This window comes from Bombina bombina, chromosome 3 (assembly GCF_027579735.1).
Source record: "Bombina bombina isolate aBomBom1 chromosome 3, aBomBom1.pri, whole genome shotgun sequence".
In the NCBI taxonomy this organism is placed as follows: domain Eukaryota; kingdom Metazoa; phylum Chordata; class Amphibia; order Anura; family Bombinatoridae; genus Bombina; species Bombina bombina.
The window spans coordinates 684,265,423-684,279,548 of record NC_069501.1 but is presented as its reverse complement, the minus strand read 5'-3'; the positions used below and the strand labels follow the sequence as shown (position 1 = coordinate 684,279,548).

The 14,126-nt window shown below is 37.6% G+C and overlaps 1 protein-coding gene across 2 annotated transcripts in view; it reads left to right on the top strand.

Moving 5' to 3' along the window:
* The window catches only part of SUMF2 (sulfatase modifying factor 2), a 44,236-nt gene extending 34,987 nt beyond the window's left edge, over positions 1–9,249 (top strand). For both annotated transcript variants that reach the window (XM_053707454.1, XM_053707455.1), the window contains exons 5-9: positions 1,997–2,147; positions 2,232–2,287; positions 2,956–3,040; positions 5,607–5,754; positions 8,379–9,249. In XM_053707454.1, the coding sequence (XP_053563429.1) occupies positions 1,997–2,147; positions 2,232–2,287; positions 2,956–3,040; positions 5,607–5,754; positions 8,379–8,475 (537 nt within the window). In that variant the 3' untranslated portion in view covers positions 8,476–9,249. The remainder of the gene's footprint in view (positions 1–1,996; positions 2,148–2,231; positions 2,288–2,955; positions 3,041–5,606; positions 5,755–8,378) is intronic.
* The last annotated feature ends 4,877 nt before the right edge of the window (positions 9,250–14,126 follow it).

Genomic DNA, 14,126 nt, shown 5'->3' with positions numbered 1-14,126 from the left:
TCAAGTGAAAAAACACTAGAGAATTGAACAGAAAGAGAAAAAGACTAAGGTTGATCGAATCTCAGTTATAATCAACAATGTGGTACCAATTTTAGTCGTCTTTATTATACTTATATTTTCTGTTTTAAAGGGACATACGTACAACTGCAGTAGCATTATTACCCATTGTGCTATTGCTTTTCCTTCTGTGCCTGCAGTTGTCTTTAAAGCTATTTGTTTATTTTAACTCTTTGCAAGTGCTTGTTAGTGAAGTTCTGCATCTCCACACTATGCGACGCCATCTTGGAATGTAATTAGACTGGGCTTTAAAGCCGTTATGCCGTTCTATTCCGTCATAATTAGACTGGGCTTTAAAGCCGTTATGCCGTTCTATTCCGTCATAATTAGACTGGGCTTTAAAGCCGTTATGCCGTTCTATTCCGTCATAATTAGACTGGGCTTTAAAGCCGTTATGCCGTTCTATTCCGTCATAATTAGACTGGGCTTTAAAGCCGTTATGCCGTTCTATTCCGTCATAATTAGACTGGGCTTTAAAGCCGTTATGCCGTTCTATTCCGTCATAATTAGACTGGGCTTTAAAGCCGTTATGCCGTTCTATTCCGTCATAATTAGACTGGGCTTTAAAGCCGTTATGCCGTTCTATTCCGTCATAATTAGACTGGGCTTTAAAGCCGTTATGCCGTTCTATTCCATCATAATTAGACTGGGCTTTAAAGCTGTTATGCCGTTCTATTCCGTCATAATTAGACTGGGCTTTAAAGCCGTTATGCCGTTCTATTCCGTCATAATTAGACTGGGCTTTAAAGCCGTTATGACGGAATAGAACGTCATAGCCAATGGCTGTCCTGAAGCCTTCGGAACAGTTGTTCCGATGTAGGCACTTTAGCCCTGACACGAAAGGGTTAAATAAGAGAGGAAAAACAATAATATAGCTACTGTTGTTGTACCCAGCTGTTAAATGTCCTTTTACATTGCCTCATGTCAGTGGCCTTCTGTTTTTATTTGGTTTTGATGTAATTTTCCCAAATAAAAGTTAATGCTAAGAAAAACTCTTATTTTGTTATTTTTAAATGATGTTCCTCCTGGTGTGTAATAGTGTTTATTTTATCTACCCAATTTTGCAACAATGCTTTTAACAATGTTATATATTTTTGAGTACTATATGTCAGCAGTGTTGGCACAATGTATAATATTGTTAAAAGCACCGTTGCAAAACTGCTTTTATATAGTGTTCCAGATATGTGCACACTGCTACCTAGGTATGCATTTAATCAAAATAAGCATTTGAAAACAGAATACATTGGAAAAAATTTTAAATTGTAAGGTGTGAATCATGAAAAAAGAAAATTGTGTGTTCACTCCCCTTTACTAATTACGGATACTATACACATAAAAAAATACTTTAATGTCCCTTAAACGTAGAGATTCTATTTGGGCACCATGGCAACAACTGTTAGATGATGGAGATAGCCAATAAGTGAAGGCGTGTTCAGCTGTACAGTAATTTCACTGGCCTTCCTGTACGGAAGTCCTTTCTAGTAAAATGGACTGTAGAATTATGTTATCAGTTTACAGTGTATCTTGTCTTTTGAACCATTCCCAATATAACTTAATGGTTCTTAGGCACTGATTTTGCATTTTATAAGCCCTTGTCTATGCTAATGGGTTCCATGATGAGAGATTGTCCCTGAAATCCTTTTCATGTCTAATATTTTTTTAATGCGTTGTGACCAGTGTTACCGTCAATGAGTTTTGACTTTGTCAGTCATTTTTATTTTCTCTTCTGTATTAGTTTGTGTTAACTGAGGAAACCAATAAAAATATGACATTTATTATCAGTCCTCTTCATTCTTTTCTGTATGACTGATTATCTAGACTGACAAAAAGTAAAACAAATTGAGATTCTTTACTTATTGGTGATTTGATTACTGATTTATGGGTGTGGTTTATGGCATATCATTCTACAGCATTTATACCATAACATTTTCTCTTCCAGCCAGTTGGTCCTGGATCTGGCATAAAAGAGAAGCTGATATACCCTGTGCTGCAAGTGAGCTGGAACGATGCACAGGCTTTTTGCAAATGGCTTGGGAAAAGGCTGCCTACAGAGGAAGAGTGGGAGTTTGCTGTTCGGGGCAGGCTTCAGGGTATGTTAAAACCTACTTTATATGCCACTAGCACCGTTAGGTGTAGTTCTTCATATAAAGACATTTTTTGGCATTCTATTTCAGACAAGGTGTATCCATGGGGAAACAAGTTCCAGTCCAACCGCAGCAATCTATGGCAGGTATTTTTTTCTTTCTGATATTCTTTGCAAAGTCCTGCTACTAATTTAATAACGTGTAAGAAATTTAAATACTTTTAAAAGCATTTTACCAATTTAGAAATAAAATGCTTTGGTTTTAATGCAGGAAGTAAATTAGCCATTTTACCATATCAGTGTGTAGTTACTAGTATGCATGCAGCCCACTGCCAATATGGTATTAAGCTGTGTGCTCCTATTTGGTAGGCACATGCTTGTCAGAGCTACGGGAAGCACTTGCTAACGCTTTATCTGCACATGCACAAAAAAGATGTGTGCATGTGATCTACTCACAGCCGCTGCTGAGACCTTACCAGTGTCACAGGTGTTTGGAGTTTAGGGGTAATATTGTGTATTTAGATTTTTTTTTTTAAATAAAAATATATATTGATGCTTACAAATAGTTTTTTGCTAATGTTATTTGTTTTGATTTTTTTTTAATAAAAATATATATTGATGGTTACAAATATTTTTTTGCTGAAATTTTTTTTTAATGTTCTTTTAAATTAAATAAGTGGTCACAGTAAATTCCATCTGTTTTTAGATGTATTAATCTTTCATCTTTATTATTCAATTTATATTGCATTTAGTTTAGTCTTAGGCTCTACAGTTTTTCTCCTTATTTGCTGAAGTAATATTATATATTAATGCAGGGGCCGTTCCCTGGCTCTGACACTGCCGAGGATGGTTATCATGGAGTATCACCAGTAACAGCGTTTGCTGCACAGAATGATTATGGTAAGCAGCTGAATTCCAATACAGACTTCAGCAATACATTTATCTATACAGCTAAACTTTCCATTCACAAAAAAAAAAACTCTCTGGGTTTCAGATTTGAAAGCAGATCAGCTGTTCAGTTTTCCATAGACATTCTAAAATCTAATGATCTAATTTGCTACTGTGTTTTGATTTGGTTCTGAGTATTTAAGACACAGGCCTTGATCAAAATCTTTTTGATATCGAATCCCGTCTATTAAGCCACTAAAACCCCACAGATATGAAAGCGTTTTTAATAGGAAAGTGCTTGAAAGCGTGTTTTAGTTAAGTACTTGTTAGTGGGATCTAAACTGTGAATCCAACCAAAACTGACAAATACATTGGCACTTCCAATGCTCTTTTGTATTAACCCCTTTGTACAGTGTGTAAGGGGAAATCATCACATGTGAGATTAACCTATTGTAATCCAAATCCATCCTGATAACTGCTAAACAATATCAGTGCCATTTATAAATAGGTATGGCGGGTATACTGTTCACGTTTGCTCAATTACTATATTTGCACTCTTAAAGGGACAGTTCACCCAAAAAAATTCTCCCCTTTAAATTATTCCCAATGAGCCTTTTAACCTGCTAGAGTGTATTAAATTGGTTACAAGTAGCTCCTTTACTCCTATTTCAGCATTTGAAATAGCTGATTTAGCCTGTGGTATCGCCACCTACACTGAACAAATTAATACTGGAGTATAGGCTATTGAATAGCCTAAGTATACACAGCCAGCAGAAGAGATTACACTCTCAGTGGGATGCAGGATAGTTAAGTAATAAAAGGAAAATTTTCCATTGTTCTCTCTATGTATTGAGCTTTGGTATTCCAGCCAAATAAAAGATAAGGAAGCAAACTTAGAACATAATGAGATCTGATATTACCTTTAAGTTCAACCCATTGTAATAGGCTGTGGTTTCAAAGCACAAAATCAGCTACTTTATATACACAAATAAGCATGAAAATGGAATTTCTCAGATATTTTATACTCTGCAGTTGGTATAACAAGTCATTTAAAATACATTAATGGAAAAACAATTTTACAGTTTACTGTCCCTTTAATATTTTAAAAGAATTGTTTTTTTGTTTTGTTTTTAAACGTTTCCACTTATTGATTATAAAAAAATCAGTTTTCCGGTTTGGCAAGATTATACATCTGAAATCAAGAAGAACACTAGGTTTCTATTAAAAGGAAGTGGATGAATCTTCTAAAACTGGATTCCTTTCATAAGGTAGTGAGAACCCACAATCCTTTTTGATGTTTTTGCTTCCTCTGAAGCAGCTTTTGGTAGGAAAGTCCACCAGGCAGTTGTGTCTGGGAATTAGGCACCTGCGTTTTTCAAATGTATTTCTCCCTCTCAAATTACTTGGGTATTAGTTTTTTAGGGATAATGGATTGTGGGCTCAAAAAAAAATTTTTTTTTGGCAACAGTTCTATTTTCGCACTTCTGGCTCTCTGATCAGGTGTAATGTTTGAATGAGGGTTCACTGTGTATAACATTTTAGAACTGAAATGCATTTATGTACAATTCTATTTTGAGTGTTCACCCTTTAAAATAAAAAAATGAACAGTTCTTATAGTTGTCATTAAACATAACCTTGTTACTCACTGGACACGTAGTTAGGCTAAATGTTATTTATCATTTGCGATATTAACGCCGCCATAGATTATCAGGTCCTCAGTGGTGATGGTAACAGTAATTGACCCACTTTTAATATTAACAATTTTAGCTAGCAGTTACCTTAAAGGGACAGTCTAGTCAAAATTATCCTTTCATGATTCAGATAGGGCATGTAATTTTAAACATCTTTCCAATTTACTTTTATTAGCAAATTTTCTTTGTTCTCTAGCAAATTTTCTTTGTTCTCTCAGTATTACTTAAAAGCTAAACCTAGGTAGGCTCATATGCAAATTTCTAAGCCCTTGAAGGCCGGCTCTAATCTGAATGCATTTGACAGTTTTTCCACAACTAGAGGGCATTAGTTAATGTGTGGCATATAGATAACATTGGGCTCAAGCCCGTGAAGTTGCTCATGAGAGGGCACTGATTGGCTAAAATGCAAGTCTGTCAAAAGAACTGAAATAAGGGGGCAGATGCTTAGAAGCTAATGACAGAGGTAAAACGTGTATTAACATAACTGTGTTGGTTATGCAAAACTGGGAAATGGGTAACAAAGGGATTATCTATAGTTTTAAACAATACAATTCTGGAGTAGACTGTGCCTTTAAAAATTAAAGTTGATGCAAAGTAGGGTAATAAAAATTGCCTAAAGTTTAAAAATGGGATTGGTTTCAATTATAACAAATTATATATCAGCATGTGTTCCAAAACTATTGGTGTAACAGTATTTAAAACCCAGTGTCATCATTATGTTTTTTGTTTTTTCCCCCTCTTATTAGTAATTGCCTTTTTGATTCCACTGTCATCTTAAAAATCCCACCCTTTCTTACCTTTACTGTAAAGTATGTATTCTCCTTTATAGAATTCCTAATTCCTGTGAGTAAATAAGTTGCCATTTTTTGGACTTATGATAAACATAGGTTTGTATGACATGCTTGGGAACACGTGGGAATGGACAGCCTCAGAATACAGATCGCCTGGAAAACAGAAGATGTATGTCCTTCGTGGAGCTTCGTGGATTGACACAATGGATGGTTCAGCCAATCACAAAGCTCGAGTAACCACAAGGTAAAAGTACAAAGCCTGCTCCTATAGTAACAATTATCTTTAGTAGTCTACCTTTATTTCCATACAATGTTTAAAGGGACAGTCTACATTCATAATAAAGGTATATATTTCGATTGTTTGCCCTATATTAACTATTCTTACCTGGTTGTCACCATACTGAACAGCACGGGTTTCTGTGATATTTAGAAGTGTCACGCCGTTTGGTAAATGAAAATGGCTTCTTAACTCCGCCTATTAATGACATTAGCCATGCCTCACTTCTAGACACTACCCTGTGTCTTCCATGAAATAGCAAATAAAGCTCATCCATTATTCCCGGTATTGTGCACATGCGCATTATGCAGACAGTGACGCCATTGCATTGAATAATCCGGAAAATTAATCACAGAAGACTAGTTCCTAGAGATGAGTGTTTGCGTTGCACTTGGATGAAGGGGGATCGCTTTTTGCCTTTGACGTGATCGGTAAGTAGCTACTGCTGCATCACTGGGAGAAAGGAAATCCCATCTATTTTTAATTGTGTTTTTTATTTAAAGGGACACTGAACCCAATTTTTTTCTTTCATGGTTCAGATAGAGCATGCAATTTTAAGCAACTTTCTAATTTACTCCTATTATCAATTTTTCTTCTTTCCCTTGCTATCTTTATTTGAAAAAGAAGGTATCTAAGCTTCTTTTTTGGTTCAGAACTCTGGACAACATTTTTTTATTGGTGGATGAATTTATCCACCAATCAGCAAGAATAACCCAGGTTATTCACCAAAAATGGGCCGGCATCTAAACGTACATTTTTGCATTTCAAATAAAGATAACAAGAGAATGAAGAAAATGTGATAAGAGTAAATTAGAAAGTTGCTTAAAATTGCATGCTCTGTCTGAATCACAAAAGAAAAAAATTGAGTTTAGTGTCCCTTTAACAGTGATACTCGCATAGCCTAAAATATATGCTCAAGGAGACAAAAGTGATCGGTTTCCTTCAAACAATTCGACTGCGAGAAGAAACGATTGAGAGAAAATCAAATAGAACTGACTTATAGAAGAACTGGTTCTATAATAAAAGCGATCCCCAGCTCTTCCGGTAGACTTTACTCACATTGATTATGTGACGTCGTCCACATTAACGGGTACGAAATTCAAAAAGAAAAAAAATGTGCTGAAGAAGATGGCGGTAGGCGGAGTTTAGGGGCTATTTTCATCTACCAAACGGTGTGAATCGCTTTGAAATATCACAGAAACCGTTGTGTGCAGTATGGTGACAACCAGGTAAGAAAAATTAATATGGGGCAAACAATCGAAATATATAAATTTTATTATGAATGTAGACTGTCCCTTTAAAGGTATTAATGTGAAAAGCAAATATGGAGAATAAAATGCAATATAATTCAGTTGGTTTTAACTTTGCTGTAAATTTAGTTCCATAGTTTTGTCTTAAAGGACAGCGGTTTCGTACAGCTTGCAAGAAAACGGTAAAGGTCATAGGAGAGATTTAATAAGCAGCGGATCCTGCCTTCTCCACCTGTAGTTAAGAAGCAGCGGTTGTAAGACCACTGCTCCTTAACTTGTCCGCCACCTTTTAGGCAGATACGATCGGGATGATTGACACCCCCTGTGATTGGCCACGAATGTGCAGGGGCGGCATTGTACAAGCATTTAACCAGAAATGCTTGTGCAATGTTTAATGTCGACAGCGTATGCTGTCTGCATTTATCAATGCTGGGCGGTCATGATTCTCTACAGCGAATCATGTCCGCCCGGCACTTAGTAAATCGACCCCCATACACCAACTGTAAAATTAGCATCCTAGTTTTGATTAAACTTGAGATAACTGTGGATTACAGTAAATTGTGTTAGGATTTATATTCAAAGGTTACATTTTCTTTATATTAACTCTGTATTGTCTTTATTTTTATATTTTCTTTTATTTTTGACAATCACTTATTTGCATGTATTTAAATATGATGACCCACCCATTCCTCTAGGCAATGGTAGTTCCAGATGCCACCTTTTACAAGGGTTAAACAGTGCAATAATACATTGTTCTAACATATCAGAGTGATTTCTTGTTACATTTTCATGTCCTAAGTTTATTGAATTTGATCTTACTGCACCATTCTACACAGTGATGGGTTGTTATGCTGAAAATTTTCATTTTTTGTGCTTATATTTATGGGGTGTGTCACTGAACAATCTTCATTATCAGCACAGAATTCCTTTAGGTTGCAAAAGGGGTAGAAAGGTCAAAATGAAATGTCCATGGGTGTATTTCCATTTGAAATAGAAGCATTTTTTGCAATATACTTCCATTAGCAAACATTTTTCTATTTCAAAGTTAATTCTATATCTCAGAGGCATTCACACATATACTGTGAGGGCCCACGCACCCAGAGAGCTGGCAGTGGAGTGTATGTGCCTGTGAATACTTAATTAGTGGCATACAAGCTTCTGCTGACTCTGCGTGCTGTTTGATTGCTTGTACGCTGGGCAGTGTGTTTCTTCGTACATTTATTTAATAACTATATAATTGCTATCCATTTAACTTTAATCATTTATTGGTGATCACTTGCATCATAGAAGCATTACTCATTTCACTGTATATGAAATAATTTCTCAATTTTTTTTTTCCAGGATGGGGAACACTCCAGATTCAGCCTCAGATAATTTGAGTTTTCGATGTGCCAGAAGTACAAATCATTCGAAAGTACAGCGTAAAGAGGACTTATGATGAGCTCGCTACAGTAAAATAAATATGGCAAAGAGACACAAGAACATATTTTGTAATATACAGATAAATGTGCTCTACCCAGGGAGGGTAACTATACTCTGACGGACTTACATTAATCTGCACGATTCCCGTCAGCATTTATCTGGCCATGCATACAACCTCCTTTTTAATATTGCAGACTGAAGGGCGTAAACAGAAATAAAAGCTGATACATGTGATGTGCAAATTAGAGACGGTAAACACCTAGTGATTACATCATTTTTCTTCAGTTTTCCAATAGATTAACATATCAGCAGAGTCTGAACATTATTAGAACAGAATAACACCATGTTTGCTGCAATTGTTTTTGAATGTTTAAACTCTTCTCATCACTTTCCTTATTTGGAGGATCCAATCCCAGACTTGCCATTGAGCTAACAAAATCTGTATTGTTTGGGTTCAGCAGAAATTATGAGACAAAAATTATTTTTGCATTAATTATGGTGACTTTTTCCTCATACTAAGTTTTTGCAAATTAAATGGACAGTAAACGCTTTGTAATTACAATACTTTTCTACAGTCTTCCAACAGAATCTGAATGCTATTAGAACAGATTAACATCTTGTTTGCTGCAACTATATTTTAATAGCCAAACCACCCACCACTTCCCTTATATGGAGGAAGTAATCTGCGTTTGACTCCGGAGAACACAAGGCTTACCACTGTTGTGTTAACAAAAGCTCCTTTGTTCGGCGTCAACAGAAATTATAAGATAATAAACAACACACAAGGAAATATGTGACAATGTTATGCTTGAGAAGCCTTCCATGTGCTCTTTTAGTTTTCAGGACTAGGAAATCCACAATTTTTAGACTTAATTTGACATTTTAACAACATATAAAATGTTTCATTATTGCAAGTGAAACATTATTGCACTATACATTCATTATTTTGCTGCCTTTTGCTGTAAAATACATCTAAACATTGTCCTTGTTTCACTTTCTCACAGGGAGGTTTGGGTTAATACTTTTAGGCAATTTAAGTGAGCTTTTGTTTACTTTACCCTCCCCCTAAGATTCTCAGCAGTCACATGTTTGTAAAAGGTGGATTATCAGTTTTGCATTAAAGGGACAGTTTACTCAAAAATTTTCTCCCCTTTAATTTGTTCCCAATGATCCACTTTACCTGCTGGAGTGTATTAAATTGTTTACAAGTAGCTCCTTTACCCTTATATTGGCATTTGAAAATGTTTATTTAGCATATGGTATCCCCACCTATTCTGAAAGTTTGTGGCCGCGCGTACCAGCTATAGATAAGCTTTGTAAACACAGCCAGCAGAAGAAATTACACTCCCAGTGCGATATAGCAGAGATAAGGTAATAAAATGTTGATTTTCCATTGTTCTCTCAAAGTACTGGTGATTGTTTTAAGGACAGATATAAGATAAAGGAGCAGGTATATTTGCACAATGTGATACAGTAATGAGATCGGATTATACCTACAAGCTCAACCCATTTTATTAGGTTGTGGCTTCAAAACCCAAAATCAGAGCTTTAATATGCACAAATAAGCCTTAAAAGGCTAATTTTCATACATTTTTTACTCTGCAGTTGGTAAAAAAAGCAATTGTAAACACATTAAGGGAAAAACTATTTTACAGTATACTGTCCCTTTAATAATCATGATAGCAGAAGCATTCTTTGCAATAGTAACTAAGTTGAATCAGTGCTAAACCACCTTAAAGGGACACTCAAGTCAAAATAAACTTTCGTTATTCAGATAGAGCATGCAGTTTTAAGACACTTTGCAATTTACTTCCATTATCACATTTTGCCCAGTCTATAAGGGGAAATATAATAATTATTAAATTAAAGTGGGACTCTCTCCAAGACATTGAGACTGTACAGCAATTAAGAGCCACAAAACTAACTTTTATCATATCTATATCTGAAAAAATATATATCCATCTATTAACTATTTTATCTATAGACAGGGCACCCTGCTTGGCAAGCATAATATCATATATTAATGAAATAGAGGCATCACCCATTATAAATCTCGCACAACATATCTCAATATCAGACCATGCTGGATGCAATAGAGCGGGGCAGTTCAAACTAGTTACAAAATGAGGCACTTGTAAATAAGCGAAGAAAGTCTTATTAGAGATACCATATTGTCTAACTAAATTCTGAAAAGGAAGCACCTGACCGTCTTCTGACAGAATTTGTGATACATTGTGTAATACTCAGCAACCTTTTTGTCTGGAATTACCAGTATAGGTTGTTTGAAAGTGAGGTTGTGTTACAAAATGAAAAGATGACAGTACAATATTATCTTTTAGTGCACTGTGTAACTATTGTAGTTGATATTGCCAATAAACTAATACCCAATAACTGGAGGGTCTATTAGTGGGAGTTAAGATTGGCAGGTTCTGGTGAACAAGTATATGCAGAGTAAACCAGTAATGCAGAGGTTAATGTTAAATGAGAATGCAGGTTAGCAATGAAAAGTCAGAGAAATATGCAAATGATTTACTTAAGCAGCTCCCCTGAATGCATGAATTAATTCCCTTTAAGTCACTCGCACAAGCAGTTTGTAATGGCAAAGTTTTCTAAGAGCAGCACAGTATTTGTCATACAAGGTATACGACACCTGTCTAGTAGTGGATGAACGGAGGTTCCCTTGTAAGCGGCAGCAGCGGTTGCGAGTGCGGTGATCACTGCTCACAAAGATCCGGTCCTTGTGATCTTAGTGCGCAGTGTGCAGGCTCCGGTCTTGCGCTTCCTGTTAGCACTGTGTGGCGTGTCACACCCGGTTGTTAGGAGATACACGCAAGCTAAGTGCTGGAGGGGGAGGTGCTGACAGACATTCTGTAGAGAAGTTGCAGAGACAGCTCTGAGTAAGGTAGGAGTTTGCTGTTGGAAATAGGGTATAAACAGTCAGATTAGACCCTGTCAATCTTTAGTATTGTTAGAGACTGGAACTGAAGCTATTACACTTCAATAAACCAGCAAAGGACTCTGGGAGGTAGGAGGTGTATATAGAGCTCAGGTAGGATGCTAATTAAATAAAAAGGTGGTATGTAATAGATACTTGACATATGTAAGGTGGAATGGGAGGATCATGACACTCCCCCCCCCCCAAAGATCCATCAAGGAGGGATCAAGGTGCTGGACGATCGGGATGGCGCCTGTGAAAGAGAGACACCAGCCGGGGAGCCGAGAGGTTGGTAGCAGGCTCCCAAGAATCCTCAGAGGAATCAAACCCAGCCCAACGCACAAGGTACTGCAGTTGTCCCCTGTAGCGACGAGAGTCCTAAACTGAGTGCACCTCATACTCGGGATCCGGCGTTGGGGACACCAGAGCAGGGAGAGGTTGAAGACGAGAGGTATCACAGGGTTTGACCAAGGATATATGAAAAGTTGGGTGGATACGATAGGTAGCAGGGAGCTGCAAGGTGACAGTAAGTGGGTTGCCAATGGCTATTATTGGGAAAGGACCAACAAAGAGGTTGTTGAACTTCCTGCAGGGAGTGGGTAATTTAAGGTTTTTCATACTCAACCAAACCATGTCTCCGATCTTGTAATCTGGTTGTGGACGATGCCGTAAGTCATAATAGCGTTTTTGAGTGGCTTGTGCATGTCTGATGTTGTTTTGGACCACATTGTAGGTAAGTTTGATGGAATTGACAAGATCGTTGACCTGTGGACAAGGTGTGTGAGACGACGACAGGGGATGGAAACGTGGATGGAGTCCAGAGTTAATATAAAAGGGTGAAAATCCGGTAGAAGAGTTAGTTGTATTATTGTAAGCGAATTCTGCCTGAGATATGAAGGAGGCCCATGAGTCATGTGTGCTGGAGCAGAAGCATCTTAAGTACTGCTCAAGCCACTGGTTGGTCCTCTCACAAAGGCCATTTGTCTGCGGGTGGTAAGAAGTTGTGAGATGTTGCTGAATGGAAAGTGATGAGCAGAGAAATTTCCAAAACTTTGAGGTGAATTGTGAACCTCTGTCACTTAATACCGATGTAGGTAATCCATGAAGGCGTACAATCTCCTTAATGAACAATTCGGCAGTCTGTTGGGCTGTGGGGAGAGAATCAGTTGGGATGAAATGAGCCATACGAGAGAATAGATCCACAACCACAAATATGGCAGTTTTTCCTTGGGACTTTGGGAGGTCAACAATAAAGTCCATTGAGAGGCATTTCCATGGACAATCTGGAACGGGTAAGTTTTGTAATAGACCAATAGGCAATTGATGTGAAGGTTTAGAGGTCTGACAAGTGGGACAGGACTTGATATAGGTTTTTACTGATTGTTTCATAGAGGGCCACCAGAAATGTCTCTGTAGGAGGTCTAGTGTCTTCTGTACACCCAAATGTCCGGCCAGTGATGAATCGTGTGAGTTGTAATGCCTTGTCACGGAGAGAGGGAGGTATATAATACTTAGTGTGGTTACAGAGGATACCATTGTCATCCATAGATAAAGTGTAGGAACTTGTAGTGGGATCCAAACGTTGTTGGTTTTTTAGCTCTGCAAAATCCTTGGAAATAACACCTATAAAGGATGTTTTAGGGATTATAGTCGAAAATGAGGGAACGGCATGGGGCTTGTGGTCCTTGCGTGAGAGTGCGTCATCTTTACCGTTTTTTGCACCGGGGCGGTAGTTAATGGTAAAATTGAACCTGGAGAAGTAGAGGCTCCAACGGAGTTGGCGTGCAGAGAGAGTACGGTTAGATTGGAGGCATTGGAGGTTCTTGTGATCCATGTAGATAATTATAGGGTGTTCTGCCCCCTCTAGTAAGTGTCTCCACTGATCGAATGATGCCTTGATGGCCAACAGCTCTTTTTCCCCTGTGGGGTAATTCAACTCAGCAGGTGTTAAAAGCCTGGAGAAATAACTTACAGGATGGATTTGATTATCAGGAGGAGACCTTTGGGAGAGAACTGAACCTATGGCAAATTCAGAAGCATCTACTTCTAATAAGAATTGAGCTTTGCTGTTTGGTATTTGGAGAATCGGTGATGTAACGAACATGGTCTTGAGGTCATTGAAAGCCTTTTGAGATTGGGAGGTCCAGAGGAAGGATTTTGTGGTCTTAGTGAGATTTGTTAGCGGTTTAGTGATAGCTGCAAAGTTTTGGATAAACCGCCTGTAAAAGTTTGCAAAACCTAAGAAGCGTTGTACTTCTTTGACGGTAGTTGGTGTAGGCCAGGAAGTGATGGCCTTGATTTTATTGTCTTCCATCATAATCGTACTTTGACTGATACGGTAGCCAAGGAATGATACCTCTGTGACATGGAAAAGACATTTCTCTAATTTTACATAAAGTCTATGTGACCTCAACCTTGACAGCACTTGCCTGACATGTATGATATGTTCTGAAAGGGAAGAAGAATAGATCAGAATGTCGTCAAGATAGACCACCAGAAAAGTGTCTAGAATGTCCCTAAAGATATCGTTGATGAAATTCTGGAATGTTGCCGGGGCGTTGCACAGACCGAATGGCATAACAGTATACTCAAAAAGACCATACCTAGTCCTAAATGCTGTCAGCCACTCGTCCCCGGACCTTATTCTAACAAGGTTGTAAGCGCCCCTAAGATCTAATTTGGTAAATATAGTAGCGCCACTCAACCTCTCAACCAATTCTGGGATTAGAGGT